The sequence below is a fragment of the Colias eurytheme genome, chromosome 7 (assembly GCF_061535395.1).
Source record: "Colias eurytheme isolate Ceu_HAF_F1 chromosome 7, ilColEury1 Martin Lab GWU primary, whole genome shotgun sequence".
Taxonomy (NCBI): Eukaryota; Metazoa; Arthropoda; class Insecta; order Lepidoptera; family Pieridae; genus Colias; species Colias eurytheme.
In genome coordinates, this window is record NC_142986.1 from 1,505,112 (window position 1) to 1,529,825 (window position 24,714).

General features: G+C 32.1%; 1 protein-coding gene across 2 annotated transcripts; it reads left to right on the forward strand.

Annotated features, from left to right (window-relative positions):
* The first annotated feature begins 221 nt into the window (after positions 1-221).
* Positions 222-24,148, forward strand: LOC149906887 (uncharacterized). 2 transcript variants are annotated; one of them, XM_090103937.1, is made up of 3 exons: positions 222-681; positions 15,457-15,605; positions 20,973-24,148. In XM_090103937.1, the coding sequence occupies exons 1-3, from the start codon at positions 679-681 to the stop codon at positions 23,563-23,565; spliced, it is 2,745 nt and encodes a 914-aa protein (XP_089960063.1). In that variant the 5' UTR covers positions 222-678; the 3' UTR covers positions 23,566-24,148. The 2 variants fall into 2 exon arrangements, with proteins under 2 accessions (XP_089960063.1, XP_089960064.1); XM_090103938.1 differs by lacking the exon at positions 222-681 and adding an exon at positions 5,078-5,169.
* Positions 24,149-24,714: the final 566 nt, after the last annotated feature.

Here is a 24,714-nt window from a genome sequence, read left to right on the forward strand (position 1 = left end):
AGTTTCTACCACTTTACCATGTACATTATTACATAAGTAAGAAGATAACCATAATAGATAGATAAACATTGAAAAACAACAGAAGAAAGCTCTGTAGATATTTCAAGAGGATTTAATACTTCATGAAGATATACACAAATATATATTAAAAAACATAACCAAATGAACCGTGAAATACTTAAAATAATATGGTTAGGAAGGAACCAATAAGAAATTAATAAGGAAGATATTGCAGTAAGAAGACAAAATTTGCTTAAATATAAGAATATATAACAGCGAAAAGAAAACCAGGACTAATTAGATGATCTAATGTAGCAATTAATAATAAGAGACAATTAGATTAAAGCCGAAAAAAGCAGTGAGAGATTTTAAAAACAATGAAGTTTAAAACAAAGATTGTTACATCATTCAATTAAATTGGGACGCACATGGGAGTTACATAACTGTTTATAACAAACAATGAAATACAGATGAAGACTAATCGATTTACTACGGAGAGATATGAATCGAAATTTTACATGAACTGTGACCAGAAAAGTAAAAGCGAATTCACAGTTATTATTTAATAGTGATATAACATACACAAAGAATAGCTTTCTGCGTAATTGGGGAAGTAAAGATCGTATCGGATGATCCCATGATGTTAGTATTATGTTGGCGTAAAGGTCAGATGGTCACATGGTAAGTAGCTTCATTATTCCATAATTATGTTATTGTATGAATGGGTTCTGGTTGTATAACGTAGATAAAAATAAGATCTTTGATATGAACACGGAATGAGTTAGGAGATGAAAGTGCGTGTGGAAGATATTTTTAATAGTTTTAGTTAGGTTACTAAAGCTTTGTCTATAAGATTAGTCTAGCTATTTTTATTTGTCTATCATAATTGTGGACCGAAGTTACATTAGGTTTAGATGTTTTTACCTAAACGGTAGGTTCGATTAGAATTAGATCTGGCCACAAGTTTTATTCACTGTTAGGTTTCATCAAAATCGGTTCAGAAGTTTCAAAGAAACAATCCAGGGATTCTGCTGATGATTATAAAATGAGGTAGATAGATCGCATCACCGCTTTACATCAGGCGGGATAGTGGTCAAACGCCTGCCTATCAAGTATAAAAAAAAAGGTGTCTAAAGTGGGTTAATTGTTATAGCATTTGTAACGTGCAATTGTTTTCATAATATTAATAATTGTTTGCAATATCTTACTAAATTATATTACTATATGTATATTATAATACTATCTGTGATTGTTTATGTTTTGTGGAACTAACTTGGAAAAAGTCTACGATTAAAAAAAATACGGATAATCTCTTATTAATCTTATCTTACTAATATTATAAATGCGAAAGTTTGTGAGGATGTGTGTGCACGCAAATACTACTGACCCGATTACAATGAAATTTAGAACACATGTAGATGGTAACTTGGATTAACACATAGAATAAGTTTTATCCCGGAAATCTCACGGGAACGGGAACTACGCGGGTTTTTCTTTGAAAACGCTGGCGAAGCCGCGGGCAGAAAGCTAGTTTAATCTATTTCCCAATGATATTTGGGTTAATCTAATTAAAATCGTTTATTTATAATTTATTTTTGAATAACAAACCAAAAGTGAAAATCCAAAATAAGACTTTAAATGAATTACGAAAAATTTTTCGATGCCATCTCAAGTCTCAACACTACCAATTTTGAAAATTAAACTAAAATACGTAATTATGTAATTTTAGCACCTAATGATTGTGCTCAAACCCCATTATATAAATAACAACTGTTTGTTTCATCTCTCTGATGGATGTTAGAAATTTTCTCACTTATTGTTCAGTTGTTCACGAGACGCATTATGATTAGTTTTTTTTTATGTGAATACTGTTATCTTGTCACAGTTTAATTGTTATCGGTTTAGTGCTTTGCGTGATTGATATCTTATTGGGAGATCGCAGGTTCGAATCTCGATAAAGACAAAAAATATTTACGGCAAAAAGTATCTATTTATTATTTTTGCGGTAAACATTTTTGCAATTTTTTAGGCGTATAGGTACGAAATTGATAATCTGTCAATTAATTATACCTAATTGTCTTTAGCATTTGTATTAAGTGTAAGGTATGATATAATTTATACCTACCTACTTAAAGATAAGCCTTCAATAGGTGTCTATAATTCGATCAAGAGGATAATTTTGAGCTTGAGAGCAGTTTTGAGTTTCCTTACTTATGACAAAATATTAAACAAATAAAACAATTAAGAAATGCACCTCACACTCACAATTCTTATAAAGTACGTCACTTAAAAAAAATAAAACGCTGAATTTGGCCCCGTATGTAGTTAGGTATGAGGCATTTTCATGCGAACCATGTTTTTGGGTTTTCTATAACCGACTTTCGTAAATATTCCGTAGGTTTATAGTTCTAAGCATAGATTAAGGATTGGTCTCCGCGCGCGCGCTACGACTAGATACCGCCTCACCTAAAAACAATAGCTCTGTGAGTGCGGCAACTCAGTTCTGTAGTGTGTGTAAGTCAATTTGTAAGGACGCTAGTGTGTGTGAAGAATTGTACTGCCAGCTACATAAATTTTACCTCATAAATGGGTAATGGGCTGAAGTTTGAAAAATATTTTTTTTCATCTTGGCCTTGCCGGGAATCGAACCCATGAACATGCGACTCAAATCCACTTGCAATGCCACAAAGGTTGTTTAAAACTTAAAAGTAAAAAGCGGTAATAAAAAAAATAACATATGAGTCAGTTAAACATGGTTAAACAGAAATAAATTATTGTTATAATTATCCTTTTTTATATATGCGTTAGTAATAGTAATAGTATTGAAAAAAACATTATGAATAAGTTCAAATTATTGCTAAAAGATTTCCTTAACCATGTGTATTTTTTGGGATATGCAGTACGGCAACACTGAATGGCGTCGTATTTTCGTAAACAACATTTTTAAAGTACAGGTGAAATTTCGAATAATACGATTATTCCTGATCGTACGTGATCCCAGTGTCTCACTTATTTTTTTTTATATTTTTTTTACACAGTTTTATGGCACAAACAGGCATTTTACTTCGGGTTTTGTCCAAAATCTTCAAAAACTATCGGTATGCCCTCTCCACACAACGCTTGTGACATGACTGGCTCGGGTACGCCGAATTCGGCGTACTAAAAGTTGCCGCATTTTTCAAGTACGCAAGCGGCATCTAGTCGTAGCGCGCGCGCGGAGACCAATCCATAATCTAAGGTTCTAAGTTATAACCCAGAAATATATTTTATTTATTTATTGAAATATATTGTTTTCCGCTTTTTTATAAATATATAAGTTCTTTTTCTATACTAATACAGTTTTGAGATAGGTCTCACAAAAGTGTGGTATTTACTATTTATAGCATCTTACTTTCCTCACTTTCTTTGTGGTTATTTTGAGTTTTTGTTATCTGTGGTTGTTTACTTCGGTTGCACGGTTCGTTACAATGCAATGTTGGTAAAATAAGTGTAAAGTAAAAACTGACCATAAGCATGCCATAAGTATCGCGCTTTGAAGTCATTTTAGATACAAATACTTCTTAAAAATATCTTAGCATTTCAATAGATTAAATAGAATTGCCATGAGGTTATATTTCACGACATTGGTTTAGCATTTAATAAAATTTGAAAATTTTATCAATTTATAAGGTACCTAGTTCCAAAAAATACTTCCGTACCTACATAATATTATTTTATCGTGTCATACTAGAAAGATACTTTTTTTAAAAACTTGTATACATCTATTGGCTAATAAGAGAATTCCAGTTATTCTCGAATAGTAATCAGGTAAAGATTTTCTTTATTTTAGGAAGGACCTATAAATTCAAAAGAATTTTTGTCGTTTAAGTATGTTCACTTTCACCGATGTAGAATTATGAAATAAAGATAACATTACCGTGATTTAGTATGACGAGCGATTTAATGCGATTAAGCTCGCTTTCCTACGTGGGTACTTAACTTTATATGGTTAATTTTCAACTACGATTTTTTTAAATTAAAATACCTTATTATTTATATGTATGACAAAGTATTTGAAATTAATATCAGAAATTATTAGATTTATAAGTTCTATAAAATCCAAGACATTTTTTCGGACAAAAATATTATTTTATTACAGCACCATCTCTGTTATATATTGGGTACTATGTTTGGATATCTCTTTAAGCGCCATCTATTCGACGGTAGCAATAACTTTCACAAACACAAAAATACAGTATTACATTTGTTCTAACATTTTCAAATAGATGGCGCTTTTTTAAAAACTTTACTCTGAATAATTTCTTTTTTTTTTATATATTATACTGAAATGCCTTCGCAGATAGAATAAAATTGAATACTGGCTGTATCATGTGTGTATTTGTATTTTGTAAGTAACCGACTTCTTTATATAAACGATTTATAACGATTTATTTTTGACCCACTTTACAAGAAAAATTTTAATTCAAACTTTGTACTTGTAGTGTGTTTTTACAGTACCTGTACCATGATAATATTAAGTATGAATAATCTTTAATCTAAAAATATGGAGTAGGTAGAATAGAAAAAAAAAATCATACGGTACCTATGTACGTTCCTTAATAATTATGGAAATAAGCGCTAGTTTACCATTGAGTTACTATGTACTACGTACCTAGTACATAGTAACTCTATATAGTTTATCTACAAATCATTCGTTTGAAAATAGTTTTAGCCTAGGTGTAGTTCTTTGCAAGATAGGTAGGATAGCTTATAATAAAATGAACTATAAGGTACCTAGATACACGAAGAGTTTGCCTGAACGTTTTTTTTATTTTTAGTTTTTTTCATAAATAAGTACAGTATGACATCGTTATAGTAAGTATACTGATAAATATTAAGTTATAATTAGTATCAATAGGACTATTATTCATTCATATCTTTAAAAAGCACTTTAAAAAATGTCCAAGTTATCATAGGTAGGTAATTTTACTAATTAGCGTACTTTAAACTTTAATTTAAAATGTTCCATATTTAATTACCATACACTATTACCCACCAAAGAACCTACGTACCTACTAGTGGTATAACCACTATACCACTGTCACAAAGTGGTACACTATACCGTTCGCCGGTCAGTCTGTTTCGAACTCTTGCGTTTGACGCGTGTGTGTATAGTAGCGCGATCTAGTGGTGAGTAACGGGAACTATTTATTTTTTTAGTTTTATACCGTTTTTAGATAGGTACATTTCTTTAGTGAAATGTTGATGTGTGATGCGTAGATGGAATAGACAATTTTGTGTAGTTTTTAACGTATAGATTTTAGTAATAAAGATCGGGTAAATAAAAATGCGTATTGGAACCGTTATTTTGTAGATAGGTGTAAGGTGATCAAAATTGTGTAGTGTAGGATAGAGTTAGAAGGATGCAATAGAAGGATTGAAGAATTGTATAATTACCTACATGAGACACGTTAGTATTTAAACATAGAAAAATACGATAGATCTACTTAGAATACGATAGAACCTACTTAGTAGCTGAAACCTACATAAATCATTATTATAAAATATGGTAAATGATATACTTACATAGGTAATAAATTTAATTAAGTACCTATGTAAAATGTAAATAATTGATTGAAATCGATTATTAAAATCGGATGCAATTTTTTTATTTATGCATAATTATTTTTTTTACAATAATTACTTGTTAGGTGAATTCAAATGTATTTAAATAACAAGGAAATGCGTCCTTATATAACTACAAATAAAGAAATTGTTTCATAACTCAATTATTTAAAACACTGTATATTGTTGTACATAGCATATTTTTTAATTACCTAGTGTCAATAAAAACACAAATACCTTTAAGCGTTTTGTCAATCAATACATAGAGATTAGAGACCCTAATTACTGCTTAGGTACTAAAACTGCAATATTAAAAAGAAATAAACTTGATTTAATTCAGAACACACACAAATAAAACTAACCAAAAATTTTAATTATACCTACCTAATAATGTTGCAAACATGACAATAAAACCAATATGAAAGATACCGAGAAACCAAAATTACAGTATTCCAATATTTCCTATATTGTAAATTGTAATACTGTGCCAAAATACTGTAAAAAATTAGACTATGAAACATATTATCAAGATTTAGTGTAATGCCAAATATTAATAAACAATAGGTCTTAACCTTAATTAACAACAAAATATAGTACTTACTTTACTTTAGAACACAAATATTGAGCATCTAAACAAAATGGCGGAGAAAGTGCATTCTCAGTGTTGTGCAGTTTCCCGATACTTCTAGTCGATATTATATTATAATATGTATATCATTAATTGGGTATTAAGGTCACTCTCACTGGCCTGATATTGAGTTTTATATGGTATCAGATAACGTGATAGTGTTTCATAGGATTCTAGGTATTAGAAGAGAGAACATTTTGAATTATTAATAGTGTTTTTGGTGTGATTGATTTGGGATGGTGGTTCCGAAAGTTATTGTATATCAGATAAATTATCTAATAATGTTTTGGGTTATAGGCTTATTTTGTAAATTGATACACATTAAATGTGTTTCTTTAATACTATACTGGATAAAATAATAATAATTGCAGCACGATGATAATTTTTAGCGTGAAATCATATCAACACTTTGCCAAATAATAATTAGATTTAATTAGCATGCAAATAAGAATTCATATACTTAGGTAATAATTTCGGTCTCACAAATATAAACTCAATAACACAAACTAAAATTTTCCTAGAGAAAATAAATTAAAAATTTAAACTATCTCACACATTGTGCCCAAGATCTATAGTGGAGCCAATTTAATAGGTAACATTTGACGTCTATCAATTTTATCTTCATAGGGTGGTAACCTGCATAAAAACATCGATTAAAGTGAATTAATCGATACGGACTTGAAACATTTGTCAATCGAACTTGAAACACATGTCAATAATTTATGATAATTTTTATTCCCAAGTAATCAATGCATTCGATTCTAGATGTCTTATTTCGATTTTTAGAGTAACGTCTCTGGTATTTAAAAAGAAAAAAGGTTTATTGACACAAAATTGTAGAGACGTCAGTTCTTTAAATCAGAAATTGTTTATTATGTTTAGAATGGTTTATCAGTAAAATCAAATCCTAAAATTACTTATATCGGTCATTATTATAATAAATATGTAATCGTAATTGAAAAAAGTTAAGCAAATGTGCAGTTCTAACAAAACGAAATATCATGTTACCTATTCTATGTTGTCGTTACTAGGTTACGTTGTTGAATTTTGTTGAACTGTCAAATGTTGCCTATTAAAATGGCTCTACTATAGTTCATTATTTGATAAACTTTATATGAATTATGAATGCATAATAACGGAATATAATCTCAATTATATTTTTTAACTAGGCAATTAATACGGTAAAACAACACACTTTAAACTTTTCATTATAATTTCTTAATTAAAGACCATAAATATTTATAAAATTAAGTTTGAAATTACTCTTTAAACAGTAGACAACAGAGTATAAATTACCAAGAACAAACTCAAAACCATAGACATCTTAATTCTTAACCACAGAAAAAAAATAACCAACCCACTTTCCTATAAAAAACAAAAGCGAAGCCTCCAAAGGCATGGCCCAAATACCGGCACACGAGCAACGGTACTTACGTCACGATCACACTTGACCTTTTATCCATAAACAATAGAATTAACTTTGACAGTTTTAGTGAAAGCTGCGCCATAGATAATTAGGAGATGTAGACCACATGTACCTAAGTTGTTCCTATAAAAATATAATAATAAATATAGCTATTTAAGAAAAACTAAATAATACGCTTTAAAGTTTAAACTCATGATATTATTGTATTTGTCACCGATCCTCGATAAGTGTACAAAGTATTTTCTAATGTTTGATTTTACGCGAGTATTATACATTTAGAAATTAAAGACTTTTTAACGGATTTTAAACGCGATTTATTCATTCTATTATTGTCCCGACGTTTCGAACACTTTACAGCGAGCGTGGTCACGGGGAGACAGTCTCCCCGTGACCCGGGAAAATAATAGAATGAATAAATCGCGTTTAAAATCCGTTAAAAAGTCTTTAATTTCTAAGTGTACAAAAGTAGGTTAGAATCGAGTCTAAGGGTGTTTTTCCACCTATAATGTACGAGGATGTGTAGCGAGGAATGTGTTTGAGCGTGATACATTTATTTGGTACCTGGATATGATTACTATATTTTTTTTCTTACCAGTTTTTTATGTTAACATAATATTATATACAGGATGATTGGTAATTCGACGTGATCTTTCAAAGGGGTTATACTAGAGGTCATTTTCAACAAATTAAGTCCAGCTAACCAGGGGTCAAAAATGGATGGTTATTGATGTTTTTTTTTACCCTTTTCTTTTTGAGGTGATGCAAGTTTTGGGAAAGTTTTTTTTTTTTAAACTGATCGCTCATTCTTCGGCTTTCAAAAAAATATCAATTAAATGTTAACACTGTAGTAGTTTTTTCATAATTAATAATTCTTTTTGGTAAAAAGGCAGAAAATTTTCATATCAAAATCCGTCATAGTTCAATAACCATCCATTTTTGTCCCCTGGTTAACTGGACTTAATTTGTTGCAAATGACCTCTAGTATAACCCCTTTGAAGGATCACGTCGAATTACCAGTCACCCGGTAGGTATAATATTAGGAGTCAAATGCATAGGTACCTACTACACAGTGTTCCCCTCGAAAACAAAAATAAAATGACTCAGTGAATTTCTTAGAAGCCTGTTTTTGAAGATTGTTTTTACCGTGTTGTTGTTTTTAATTAAATTATAGATCCATGACCAATTGCTGGCCCAATTACATTCATTAAAGAAATTGCTTTTAATAAATGTTTATATTTTAATGGCGATAAACATCCTGTCTCTGATTTTTATCTATAAGTAAATAACTAATAAGATAGGTTGTATGCTTAGGTACAAATAAATTTAAACCTGTGTAGGCTTAAAAAAAGTTGTTTTGGTAACACCAGTTATCTTTCTATACTAATATAATTAATATTATAAAGCTGAAGATTTTGTTTGTTTGTTTGAACGCGCTAATCTCAGGAACTACTGGTCCGATTTGAAACATTCTGTCGGTGTTAGATAGCCCATTCATCGATGAAGGTATAGCCTTAGGCCTTAAGGCTATATATTATTATCATCACGTTTAGGAGGAGCGGAGACTATAGCTGTGCCATGCGGCTAAAACCGCCGGGCACAGCTAGTTTACACATAAAATATGACTCATCAATACAATAAAATCATTCAATTAAGCTAATCTTGTTATTGTTAACATACCATAAACAATACGTAACAAATAACAAATTTAAAAATAATTGTAATTAACATTGTTTATAATTTGCAACGCTTGTTTAATTTTACGGTCATCATATTTTGTAATAACGATATGAAATCAAAATTAGTGCAGGCCAATTAGATTTACTAGTGTCATAAATTAGTGATTTATTCATACTATATATTTTTTTTATTATATTGAAAATTTTCAGAAGCTACCAAATATTTGGATGAAGGATATTTTTGATAGGATTACTTAGAATGTTAAATTTTTAGGATTTAATTTATTGATTCATTATATCTTTTAATGTAACGGTGCGTTTACAACAAACGAACATAGAGCTAGAGCTAGAGCAAGAGCATTATTTCGTGATTGTTTAGTGTAAACGAAAACTCGTATTCAGTGTTGTTCAGTATTAGAACATTGCATAGAATTTTTTCGACTACGACTACGCACTAAGACCAACGAAAGAATGCTCCACGCCTGTTTAAAATAAAAGAATTATTTTGATATAGTGGGCTTAAAATGAGCATTCGCTCGTTTGATGTAAATGCACCGTAAGTAGATATTACATTAGATGTTCCGTTTCGAAAACAAACTTTAATAATTCTATCAGAAATATATTATTACAAACCAAATCTTAGATATGAAAGAGGAAAATCTTTGAGTCATATAAAGTTATTTCTTCTGGAAAATAATGTTTTTAAACGTTCCTTGAATGTAATGTTGTGGAGCAGGTAATACCGCTAATCTGGTTTTGCTTAGATGCGTTCAGTCACCTGTAGGCTCATGTAGAATTCCTACGGAAATTAGTAAAAATAATTTTCCTCATATGTTATTATGAAAAATAATTAAAAATATTTTTCTGAATCATAATGTGGTTGTTAGATTTTATACAGACGTATTTATTTTAAGTTACTTGATATTTTACTGCCTAGGAATTTCTAATCAATCAATACCAGAAACAAACCTTTTGCAAATTAGCTGGATAACTTTAAACCATATGATAGGGCAAAATTTGTAAAAAAAACTCTACCTGTAAAAAAAATATCGTCAAAACAGTAAGTTAGGAAACACCAAAATAACATTTAAAATGTATCATTGTAAAATTGGTCATAATATTTAGGTAGGTGCAATATATTTTATACATCATCATAATCATCATCAGCCCAAATCACATGTTGTGATTGTGTTGTTGTGCCCAAATCGCATCACCTATGTTCCTATTTTCATATATTTTTCACAAGCGCCAACCACCGTGGTTGAACCACGCCCAAAAACTTCGTCACCATTTTCACATCAATTTGATCAATAAACAATAGTCTTGCAAAGTATTACCATGTCATTAAAACGTAACATCACAACTGGCAACATTTAATGGTGTCTTGGAAAATTGTAGAGTGCATCGCGGAAACAGATTTCACTTTATGTCATATTGGTAACGTCGCAAATTATATAGGTCTATGTGTAGTGTAGCGTAGGATTGCGTGGATTTGGTGTGTGTGTGCAAATTATTATTTTATGTAATAGATAGGACAGATTACTAAATAGTTTGCTAATAGGGACTTGCTTTACCATGGGCATATTCTCGGTTTTGCGTTTTTAGTTCACTGTCATGTTATCATTATACTAAATGTTCATAAAAGGAATCTCTATTACTATGGGAACAATTATTGCTCTGAGGGACCTAGGTGATCATCTAGATGATCACCTATCCCTCAGAGGCCCTCCCTGTGTCCCTCAATAATAATTGGCTGGCAATAATATTTAGCCAATTATTATTCCCATACTAAGGCTCTCTACTCAGCCTTTTAGTACCTAAATCGTGTTTCTGTGTCTACTGACTGCTGTAGACATTGAACGATTGCTGGAAATTTGGTTAATGGTATTATTATTATACGAAACTAAAAAAACCAAATCATTCATTCCTACCACAAACAATTAATAGGGAAAACTATCCAACCCAAAGTGTACTAACATACGTATCACAAAATAATATCGATGCAGTTTTCCCTCCGCGTCTGGAAGCAGAATGCGGCCGAGTGGAAAGGAGCACGCACGCCGTCACTGTTATGCCATTAACATAATAGTTGCTCTGAGGGACAGGCGATTACGATTTTATACTATAGCCACAGATAGTACAATACTATACTAGTGGGTAACTGGGTACTATAGCTTACCGCCAGCAGCTTTGTCCGCGTAGTCAAAGAAAAACCCGCATAGTAACCGTTCCCGTGGTATATCCGGAATAAAACCTATCCTATGTGTTAATCCAAGTTACTCTCGATATTTGTGCTAAATTTCATTGTAACCGGTTCTGTAGTATTTGCGTGAAAGATTAACAAACATACACATACATCACACACACATGTACAATAGGTACAAATACATCCATCCTCACAACTTTTGCATTTATAATATTAGTAGGATAGGATAGGATGAATCATCAACACAACATATAATGGGCCCTTTTCACAATGGGCAACGTTGGGCGAGTTGAGGCAATCACGACAATGCAAGGGTTCTAAATGTAAATAAAAATCGGCCGGCTTTGTAGTTCTTTATTTCCTTTGCCCCTTTATTTGAAGTCGGCTCTTGTTCTCTTGCGTCAGAATGGCCTATCCTGGGTTGTCTGATTGTTCAATTAGAGATATTCCATTTATCGAGGAAATCTATAGGCTATGGTGAAACAGCGAAGCTCAGCTAGTAGGTAATAAAAATAATTAAAATAAGTTGGAAAGCTTATAACTTGGACTTATAACATTGATATTGAAGTTGCAACGGTCAAGAGCTGAACAAGATACCCGTTTTACGATTAAAATTTTCTCGATAAAGTAATGAAGAGTCGTCTTTTTATTTTTTTAACCTTTTTCGCTTGATCTAAAACTTAAATAAATGCCGCAGTTGTCACTTAAATGATTTCATAAGTTTGTTTAAAAACATAATATGAATGTTTATGAAATAAGTTTACAAAGTTCGTGGGTCGATATTTTAATACAAAGTGTCCTACTTACCTACTAAGAATTATTTTTAAACTGTCTTTATATTTGAGAGGTTACATATGAACACTTAATTACAAATTTCATCAAAATTGGTTCAGTGGTTTAGACGTGAAAGCATAACAGAGATAGTTTCGCATAAGTAAGGATCGTTTTCCTACACACTAAATAAAATTCATATTATTATGCAGAACTGAATTAGAAATACAATGCCCAGTTTTTTCTCATAGTTTGAGAATTTTTCCCGTAAGTTTTAGTAAAGGCTGGTCTTAATATAAAAACCGTTCTCAATCGACCGAGAATTATCGAATAATATCCAAAAATGTAGGTAACGACTTCGTGAAAGTAAAAGTAGGTTAATGGATTCATAAAATTATAGCCGTTATATTATGTGACATCCTTAATAAAAAACCCACAACATTCAAGAGGTTAAAAATAATTCTTTGAAATGGGGAAAAATAATTTTGTCAAAGTATTTTTTGGATTGTTTAAGATGAGGTCGGATGATTATAGGGTCTACAAATTACAAAAAAAATGTAAGTAGCTATTATAAAAAAAATTGCAAAAAGTTAAGTCAGTTTAAAGGTCGAAGATAATAAAGATGTAAGTTTTTCAATATTTTTAGAGTTTCTACAAGTTATGTAATTCTTAATCTAATGTGTATTGCACGCCTCATAAGCGAAGCGTTGAGGTGGGTACTACTGTCACTTCGCGCAAAACATCTGATTTTTCAAACTTAAAATGTCTTTATGTATCATACATTGCACTTGTAAGATAATACATACACACACATATTAAGAAAAAACACTATTTTTAACGTTCATGATATTTTTGATGTCGTTTTTGTTATTTAAACTAGTTAAAAAACAGTTTAAAAAAGTTCTGTCTTGGACGTCCGTGTGTCTGTATGTGCGGAGTGGTGCGGATCCTTTTTCTTGTTAACACGATAGCGACCGAAATACTTTACTAATCGAGACTTTTTTTTTCTCTTACGCTTGAGTATGCTCAGGAATAGAACCCTTTCATTTTTCAGGGTCTGATTCGATGTGGTTTAATTGTTATTAAATAAACAAAAATAATAATTAATAAATATTTATTAAAAAAAATTATGAGGCGTGCACTTTTGGATTTTCCAAATTATCTTTAATCTATGAATAAAATGTTCATTCTTAAGATTTTTCTTATTGTTTTTCCATTACAAAACTGATTTGATGCTTAAATTTGTTGTCGTTATATTTTCACGATAATTTGTAGGTACCTATACAATTTTATCTGAAGCATCTAATTTTTGTGACAATGCCATGGAATTTTCGTTAATTACAATAGGTTTAGTTTTACTTAATTTGTCTCAAAACCAACATAATTTTTCATTACGATTAGTGCCTACTATACAAATGTTTCTTAAAACCATAAATCAATAAATATTAACACAACAAGAGGATTTTAAGGAATTAACGGAAAAACATCGAACCGGTTGTAATGTAGGTCAGTGACGCTGAGGTCTGTGTCATGGCCGCCAGGGCGTTCACCTTTGTGTATCTGTGATCACTTCCAATAGAAAGGTTGTTAATATTTACGTAATTAATTATGGGTTCAAGTGTAAATAATTATAGATATTGAGATATATTTTTATGTTAAAAATGGTTTCAACTGACGTTTACAAAACCAAAAAAATAATACTTAGTTTATTCAAATTACCTCTAAATACGTTCGTACTAAAGTAATACCCAAATTTATGATACTCAAATTATACCAATTTTGTTAATTTTTTTTTTAAAGTCGTAAATAGATGGTTGTATCGGGGATATGGAATTCTTCCCATTAAATACCTTTGAATTAAGATATTAAACTCATATTAATTATCAATTAATTTCTAAAACTTAAATATTAAATGGTTGACGAATCTTGATTTTGCATTTATGTATTCTGTTGTCAGTATAAACATAATAATTATAGGAAGGCATTAGATATATTTTACCTTTGTTTGTAGACGATTATCATTCGTCGCATGCAAGAAAAATATATTTTGCATGTAAGGAAATTATTATAAATCCGTGACAAAGAAAGTGACTCACTGTGTGGTTTTTACACGTGAAAATAAACACCACAGGAATGTAAAAGTATTGTTTTGTTTGATTGTGGTTTAAAATTTTTATTAAGTATGTACTAATATACCTAATAGGTATTATAAAGCTGAAGAGTTTGTTTGTTTGTTTGAACGCGCTAATCTCAGGAACTACTGATCCGATTTGTAAATTCTTTCGGTTTTAGATGGCCCATTTATCGAGGAAGGCTATATATCATCACACTATGACCAATAGGAGCGGAGCAATGCGCGAAAAACCGCGAGGCACAGTTTTTTCTCCATAAGAACCATCCTCGCACTTGAAGGAATATTATTAAAAAATAATAAACGAAATCGGTTCAGTCGTTCTCGAGTTTTGCGCTTATTATCTGGCGATTCATTATTATTGTATAGATTTGATTTAAGGATAAAATAAAGAGAATACTTGGTTATCAACCGACTTCAAAAAAGGTCTCGTTATGACAATATTTCACACTAAAAATATTAGGTAATCCAGCACTCGACAAAAATTCAAAGCCAAAGTTAGCTAAGTTAATTCTGACGTCAAAGTTACGCCAACATTAACACGTGTGTAAGCTCCAGTTTAACTTTAACTTAACTTGTTATTTCGTTAACATAACGGTTCACGATTGGAACAAGTTTAAAGTAAATTTGAATTTAAAATATTCTAGAATTTTTGAATTTTCCTATTGAATTAAAATATTTCAAGGTTGTTGTTCTTATAGATATTATAAAAATAAGTTTGAATTATGAAGTTCTTTGAAAGTTTTAATATAAGTCATAGGTATACATGGTACTAATTTATACATATTTACCAACTAGAATTGTCTTTCAGTTACAAATTTTCTAATCTTATTATTATAATATATCTTATTATTATAATATACCTTACCACCTTTTATACTTAATTGACTTTAGATGTAAAAACTACAAAGTTCTACCCATATTTTTAAGCGATTTTATGAAAATTTTCTATGTGTTGACTTGTATGTTTGAGAAGTAATATAATATAACTAATACATTTTTTCTTCTTTACAGGTATTCAACATGACGCGGCGAAAAAGTGTGTGTTCAAAGTGGACTTTAGTTTTAGTTTTATTTGTGTGTCCGTTAGTTTACTCGCGACCTCAAGAATCTGTACCGACTGAATTAAGTTCCGAAGAAAAAACTACAGGTTCACCTCTAAGGTATAGATTTAGGATAAATAATAGTAATAATTATTACGATATCAGGTCTGATTACGGTAATAGTAATTTTAGTTTCTTTCGTTTAGTAAATTCAAATCAAAACCAACATGTTACAAATAATACAAACCCTAATTTTCGTACTGATAGATTGATTCGTAGAAATTTTAAAGTAAAACATAACTCTAATTCTAATAAAGTAAAGAATAATAATAAAATATCATCAACCCAAAATAAAAATAAACCTGTCATAAAAAAAATAATAACAAAATGGACGGATAACGTGAAAGATGAAAAATCCGAATTTTCTCGTGAAGAAATCGGTAATACAAAAGCTAACTATCCCAACTCAAATAACTATTTTTCTAGTTCAGAAGGTAATCACGATGAAACAGAAGATGTAAAACAATCATCTAATAAGCGTTACACATATCATCATCATCCACAATCAGATTATTCTGAAGAAACTCACGTATACTCCAGTAACGTACATATTATAGATAAACACCCTTTCAATTCACCAACAAGACCAACATTCATATTCAACACACCCACTCCAACACCAATAATTACTAACGTTGGTTATCCTCAACCATGGCCTGAAAGCCAGACGCCTCATCGAAGGCCTGTAAAACCAATTAAATCAACAACGTATAAAAATCCATACAATAACCATCGCCCACAATATCCAGGTAATATATTTGAAGTTACTACTTTCCCACCTACAAACGCGTACACTGATAGAATAGTCATCAGGCCAGAAGAATACGCTGGCGCTTCTGACGACTGTCCCACTATATTCCTAACTCTTAACAACACATTCCAAGGTCAAGGCAAGGAAGCATGTCCGGATCTCAATATTGCGGTCAATACAAATGTCGTAAACAAAAATAACGTTATTGAATCCGACGAAGACCCCGACGCGGATACATTAACCGATATTTTTGGATTACCCGAGGAAAATTCTGAGAGTGAAGAAGCTGGTAATGATTACGCTGAGTCTGATGAGCCAGAAGAAGACAGTGCTCCGATAGAGAGCTTAGAACTATCAAATTATAACGCTGCGAATTCTCTAGAAGCGGAATCTGAATCTGCTAACTATGCTAGTTTACCAAATTCCCCCAGTTCTGCTTTATCCCGGCCAAGTGAAAACGACGATGATGATGGCTTTGGCTTGTCTGGTATGCTGGATTTCTTTCGTCCAGCAATTAGCGGTTTTACTTGGCTAGCGTCCATAAATCCATTGAGTTTTCCAATCCTCTCTTTTCTTTTGGCACCGTTAATTTTTATAGTAGCTAGTACATCGGGAATTGCTACCCTCTTTGCGCCTTGGGCGTTATCTTACGCGAGAGAAGCACCAAATGTAAACCTATATAGACCTCAGTGGGAATGGGATGAATATGATAAAACTTGGAATCTCAATACGAACGGTATTCACAGAAAATGGAGACCAGATCTTCCTATTCTTACCAGAAAAATAGGACGCCCAACTTCACATGAGAGACAAAGTTGGGTTGATAAAGTTCAACAATGGATAACTAGTGTGACAAACAAAATTAAACCGAATAATCGCAAAAGTAGGAAGAAAAAATAAGGCTTATTTTTTTATAAAATTTATAATCTACATTAAACTCGTATTACGTATGATATACATGCTTTTGTTACCATTTTAGCAAGATTAGGCATAAGAAATAATCGATACCGACTTCGCACATCATCACTATCACTTCACTACATAGTATAAAACAAAGTCGCTTTCTCTGTCCCTATTTCCCTATGTCCCTTTGTATGCTTAAATCTTTAAAACTACGCAACGGATTTTAATGCGGTTTTTTTAATAGATAAAAGTGATTCAAGAGGAAGGTTTTAGTATATGTATAATTTATTAGACCAAGCGGGCGAAGCCGTGGGCGGTAAGCTAGTAAAATATAAATACCTCGTCATATAAACCTTTCATCGTAATTTCATTATACTTAAATTTTACTAACCTGAGAATAAATAAACGTACGTATGTTGTATTTATTTATCGTATACGTGAAGAAAAGTTGACTGACACTTTTATTTGTTTAAAGTTTAAGAGCTAGCGCGCACGAGCAACTTTGTCTCCGCAACTATTTTGTCTCCGCAACTATTTTGTCTCTCCCACCTATGGGCTATAGTCCGTTCGCGTTAAGAAAATAGTGAGTCATCAGTGCAACTACAGGATGAGGGTGTATTCACAGTGGAGAAAAAGTACAAACATTTTTTTAAACATTAAATTATTATTAATGGAAAAAAAATGTCTTAAAATTACTTAAATCACTATTCAGTATCGCTAGATTCTTCAGTTACATTTATTATGAAAGAATTTTGTTCTGCGTGTTCCATCAAATCACACAATTTAAAGTACTTATAAACATTGTAAATTATGCGTCTCTCTCCGCTATGGATTATTGATCCACTTTTATTCTTTCGAATTGGTGAAGTATTCATTTTCAAAATTTATTGTTGAACGAGTCACGCAAAATACACAACCGTTTTGTTCGAAGGTCATATTTCAACTGGTCACTGTGAACTCGACTTTCTAATTTGGGGCGTGGCCAGGCCGGCGGACAACGATGACTCACTATTTTCTTAACGCGAACGGACTATAGTATGAAAGTGCGCGCACGTAGCGACGCAACTCCCGGGAGACATTTTTGTCCGCGGGTTCGGAGACAAGCCCGCGACGCAACTGTCGCCCTATCTATTGGTTTCAATGCAAGTGCGCGCACGGCGACAAAAATGTTGCCTGTCGACGGCCGCCCGGCCAGTTGCCGCGTAACCGGCGTAGCGATAATACGTATTTATGTCAACGTATTTATTCTCGTACACAGTAGTTTTAAGTTTTAACCGACTTCAAAAAAAAAGGAGGAGGTTATCAATTCGGCTGGTATATTTTTTTATGTATGTACACCGATTACTCCGAGGTTTCTGAACCGGTTTACGTGATTCTTTTTTTTTTTTGATGCGGAATGGTGTGGAATTGGTCCCATAAATTTTATTCGGATAAACCCAGTAGTTTTTATTAATTGAGCATTTTTGTCTGATCTCGATGACTTAATTGAAATGTAGCAAGTAACTTTGATTCATTTCCAGGTAACCGATTCAAATCAAATAAAAATTTCAAATTTCAAATTTCAAATTTATTTATTTGTTTCACAATTTTTACAACTCATATAAATTGTAGTAAATCCCTGGTTAACCCACTAGGAAAAACCTGTGCGGGGTCAACCAGTGACCTCCGTCGGCTTAGCATATTTTTAACAATATGATTTTAACAATACATATTTAGAGACAGAAATTTTTATGTAGGTACAATCTTCAAACTTAGTTAGACTTAACTTTAAAAAATAAATAAATATATAAATAAATAAGATTAATATACATATAATATATATAAAGATATTCATTATAAAATGGTTTCTTACAAGTTATCTAATTATGTGAGTATGTGTGTCTGTGTGTGTGAGTGAGTGTGTATGCGCTTGCGTGTACGTGTGTGTGCGTATGTATGTGTGTGTTTGTGTGATTTTTAGAGGATATCATACAAAATTTTTTCAGTGTCATCATAGCTTAATCCTTGAAACCAGTCGTGTGCTACTGTTCGAAGTTTGTAATTAGATAGATTAGATATTTTAAACTCCTTATTAGCAAAATTATATAAGGCGGGGCCCAAGAAATTTATATGATTTCTGCTTTTTTTAAGATTAGTTCTAGGAATAATAAAAACTTTATTCTTTTTACGCTTTGAAGCCAGGGTTAAGTCACTATTATCTCTAGGGAAACTATGCTGTTTTAAAATAAGGCTATGAAAGAATAGTTGTCGCACTGTGAGAACTTTAAACTCTTGATATAGGTCGAAGGTAGGGAACAGAAAAGGTTTGAAAGTAATAATTTTTAAGAGCATACGCTGAGCTGAAATTTTGTATACGCATGTAAATTGGATAGCGATGAAACATTATTATGAGATAGAGCTGATTTGATGATGGAATCGGAAGGTGGCCATAGGAACTTAGTAATATATTGACTCAACTTTATCGAGTTTGAGCTCGTTTGATTCGTGTTGAAAAATACACTAAAAAGTATTAATTAAAAACTACTTTACTTTTTACAATTACGATTACATATCTATACTAATATTATAAAGAGGAAAGGTTTGTAGGTATGTATGGTTTTCAGTTTTCACGCATAAACTACTGAACCGATTACAATGAAATTTTGCACACATATAGAGGGTAACTTGGATTAACACATAGGATAGGTTTTATCCCGGAAATCCCACGCGAATGGGAACTATGCGGGACAAGAGCACAGACCACAACCGTTTCTTCGAAATCCATGTTGATAAATGCAGAAAATTTTAAAGAAAAAGTTGCGTTGCTGTCGCTTTCGTGAGCGCATCGTTCAAAACTTTGCGAGGAGACAGCGACAGAGACAAAATAGTTGCCGGGCAACTAAGTTGCTCGTGCGCGCTCGCTCTTAACTGAGATATTTGAAGGAAAATAGAAAACGTGATATTTAAATAACCGTTTCAAAAACTAAGGTGCTAATAGGAAACTTTAAATAAAGGTACTTATATCAATGATATTTATTCTATTCTAAGCTAATTTTTATGAATAATAATTTAAAAAAATAATTTATTTCTAGACCAATAGTTATAAAAATATTCAGAAGTATCAACACAAATATGAAAGTACACAAATACGAAAGGAATGAATATTCATTAGATCTTTATAGTTTATATTAATATCTATTTTTATAACTAAACTTCTTCACACCTATATAATATTTTTGATTTCATTAGGAATAAGAGCGTGACAGTATTACTAATTAAAATATTATAAAATTTAATTAAACTGTACATACAAAATATATTATTTAAGTAGTTATAAGATACCTATTTATTAATTTATTTCATTTAAGTAGTATTTACTCAGCACACTCGTATTTAATAAAGTATCTATAAAAAGTTATTCTTTGTTTTATTTTTGTATGTTATTTGTTTTTACAAATTCCTTCATTCCTTCAGTAAGTAATCTTTGATAATAATCAGTAATAGTCATATCAAACAAAGAGAATGTTAATAAAAGATAATTCGTTAATAATAATCTAGTTTAATATTTTCTCATGACTTGCCTATTTAATAATATTTTTTGTTTTCGTTTTCACAATTGCTTACAATATTTCACTGTAAAATTTGCACTTAAATTTCATTAGTTTATACGTAATGGTTTTCCAATGATGCGTACCTTGTGACTTATAAAATATAAACACTGTTTGAAACATCATTTTCATCACTTCTGTGAATAAAATTGTACAATAGCTGTCAATTTATTTTTCTCATTACAGACAAGCTGAGCCAGAAACGTCAGAAGATTCTTCCAAAGTCGTGGAGCTTCCTGCCGTTGTTCCAGACGCTATCAGCACTTCAAGAAACGTTAAGACTAAATCTCCACCAATAGGCGACTCCATCACAAAAGTAGCCAATCAGCTTTTAGATAAAGCACCAACAAATGATTCGTCTGATGCAGCAGTTCCCGACACAAGAGTCCCACCTAAAATAAAAACACAATTCATTCAAAAGCAAAAGATTAGAACAAGAAACGAGGATGGCGAACAAAACGAATATTCTCACGCTGGTGTCGCAGTCCCAGTCACTATGGAAGAGCTTGAAAATGAAAATAAAGTGCCTGCAGTTGAATCATCGACATCCAACCAAGGTATTTCAACCTGGATCTTATTGAGTAATCCACCAAATAAGGATAATTCCACAACAGAACCTACCAAAATTGAAGATAATAAGAAGCCGAAGCCTACCAAAAACAAAACTAAGAGACCACCAACAAAACCATCATTACCTAAAAGACCTATTGTTGGGAGCACAAATAAGTCAGATTTAGTGGCAAGTGGATCGGCTATAAATGAAAATGTGTACAATAAGATTAAAGACACAGTGATGACAAACGTACAGAAAAATAAAAGCAGTCTACCTCGAACCACAACCACAACAACAACTCCGATTCCTTCAACTGAAACAACTGTAAAGAAAGAAGTAACTAAAGAACCAAGCGTGGTCATACCAGTAATCAAAGTAACTTCTAAACCTGGCAAAAAGAAGGAAAAAATCAAGCATAAAACTAGTACTACGTTATCTATTCCAAATGAATCAGCAATGCTACCCATGGAACCAAAAGAACAAGAGATTGAATTGGAAGTTAGTACACCAGCGACTACTACGAAAAAACCTAAACGAACTTCAGTGAAGAAGAAGACTAAAACAAAGAAACGCAAAACCTCTAAGCCTAAGCCCACTGCAACGGCTGTGACAGCTGAACTTAAAACTGCAAATAAAACGAAATCTACAAAAACGAGTAAGAAGCCGACTACTGCTACAGGACCCTTCACAAGCCAAATTTACAATTACTTCTCAAGGGAAGTAATGCCTTCTGTTGGTGTTGGAGTTATTGGTTTAGCTGGACTAGTAGGACTTGCTAGCTATTTCTTATATCCATTCGCAACTCCCGTACGAAGAACCTTCGAAGTTGACAAAAAAGACGACATTTACAGGAATAACGCCGAAGAGTATGCTAACGAGGGAAATGGTCAACCTGAAGAAGAAATGTTATCAACTGTAATAGCTGGTATGCCTGCGCATGCAAAACATAAGTTAAATCCATATGCCGCACAAACCGCTTACACAAGTAGGTATCCAGTTAAAAAAGAACAACAAGACATTCGATACAGGCACGTCGCACAAAAGTATGAACCTAATTACAATGCCCACTATCCTCAACAAAAAACAGGCATTGCACATGGCGCTGTTTATAATGAACCTCTGAATTACCACCAACGTCCTCAGTATGACACAAGACACGCTTATACAACGCCTCAATATGAAACAAGGCACGCTTACACTACATCATATCCCGCCGTTGAGCCTATTTATGCTGCGCCACAGACAGGACCATCAGATATATCTTCGTATGGAAGCGATACCTCTGGATCTGTTGTGTACGGTGTAAAACCAGCAGCTGATACTGATTTCAAACCAGTCTATCCGTACGATAATCAATTCTATAGCGAAACTACAAGTAGTGCTGTAACGCATTCACCAACATCAATGTATCTAGGTTCGAACAATGAGGCAGAGGAATCCAATAATAATCAATATGCAGATGAGACCGAAGAAGACTCAGAAAATAGTGATAACAAATTTGTAGTAGGTAATGTGCCTAAAGAATTATCCGATTCTGCAACACCAGCCGTTGTTCCTGAGCATGGCCCAAGAAAGTTGAATAGAAAGCGAAGAGGTATTGCCATCGAGGAAGTTTTGGAAGAAGCAAAGGAAAAGGAAAAGGACGCTTTTCTAAGTAATGAAATTGATGATTCTCTAAACATGATCCCAATGAATCTGCCATCATTACAGTACGTACCAAAAGAAGAAGAACAAATTAAAGAAAAGGTAGTACCAATTTACGCTGTTTCAGTTGATCCAAAAGAAACAGAAGCAGATACGACTACAATGAGAAATGATATTGTAGAGAGCGTATCAACTATGCCTGTAGATGATGCAAAAAATGACAAATTCAGAATATATGAAGTATATTCAACAGATAAAAGTGCGGCTTTAACGAACGAAGTTTCCAATGACGAAACCGAGAGTACATTTAACACAGAAACAACTACTGAATTTAAATCTGATGTCTCAACACGTACACCAACAAAATCACAAACTACAAGCGCACGACCAACTCTCTTCCCAGAAATATTAACATACCCACCTCCGTCCAATGGTTCCGGATTCTTTGACTTTTTACAACGACTCGTAGATTTTAAATATAGGCTAGGATTACATATTCTTCAAAACACATCCGATTCCTTGAATAGATATTTGAGAAGTATGGAAGAAACACTACAGAGAGCAACTAAAAAATCCCACTAGACTAATGAACTCTACCTATGGAACTGCATTTATATTAGGTCGTAACTTTGTCTAATTCAATTAGATCTTCTATAGTGTGTAAGGTTTTGGAGAGGAAACCCGCCTTTTACGAAATTTACCTTAAAACAAAGCATGCTTTTTTTTGGCATTGTTGTCTGTTTATCAATTTTGGAGGATATCTTAAGCAAGAAATAGACTCAAAGAATTTTAAATAGTATTTATGTATAGACGATTTTTTATTGCTATCAAAATTTTTTAAAACACGTACTTCACTTTTTTTTTGTGATGTTGTTTATATGACTTGACTCTTGCATAGTTCTAAGAAAATTTGTCGCATCTTCATATTGTTATGTTAAAAGCGATTTTTTCGTATATTGATATATTTTCAGGATGTTATCCTCGATTCAGGGTTGAGGGAAATCTGCTGATTATATATGTAATGTTTTATACATTTAATGCTTCTCGAACTGATTTTTTTCTATATAACTATTTTTATAGATTTATAATAAGAGGTCTAATTATGTACCTATGTATAATATATTATGGTAACCGCGTGTTATCAATATCTCATTAATTATAATATTTGTAACTAGCTTCCGCCCGCGACTCCGTCCGCGCGGATGTCGGTCTTGGCGTGGGTGGTTTATTTCTCCATTTTGAGTAACTCTGACAATGACATCTTATAAATATCTATTGGACCCAAATACGGCTAGGCCTATAATAATACGCAACGTGTGTTCGCGGTTCTACAGAACAACGTCTATGGATAAAACTGAAAAATTAAGATTAATTTTTTTTTACGTATTTTTCCAGGATAAAAAGTATCCTATTTTACGCCCAGGATAATAAGGTATAATTATACCAAGTTTCATCGAAATCGAACCGTTAGTTTTTACGTGATGCCTGAACATACAGACAGACAGACAGACAGACAGAAATTTTTTTAATCACATATTTGGGTTTGGTATCGATCCAGTAACACCCCCTGCTATTTATTTTTTCAATATTTTCAATGTACAGAATTGACCCTTCTACAGATTTATTATATGTATAAGTAGATATTTATACTTTCATCAGTTATTAGAAAAGTATGATATTTTGTGTAAATACTGAAATATATTTTTATTAAAGTACCTACATTATTTATTG

Excerpts from the sequence above, each read along its gene's own strand:
- LOC149906887 (XM_090103937.1), top strand. Across the intron at positions 15,606-20,972 it reads ACTACAGGTTCACCTCTAAG|ACAAGCTGAGCCAGAAACGT; the intron begins GTATAGATTTAG and ends TTCTCATTACAG.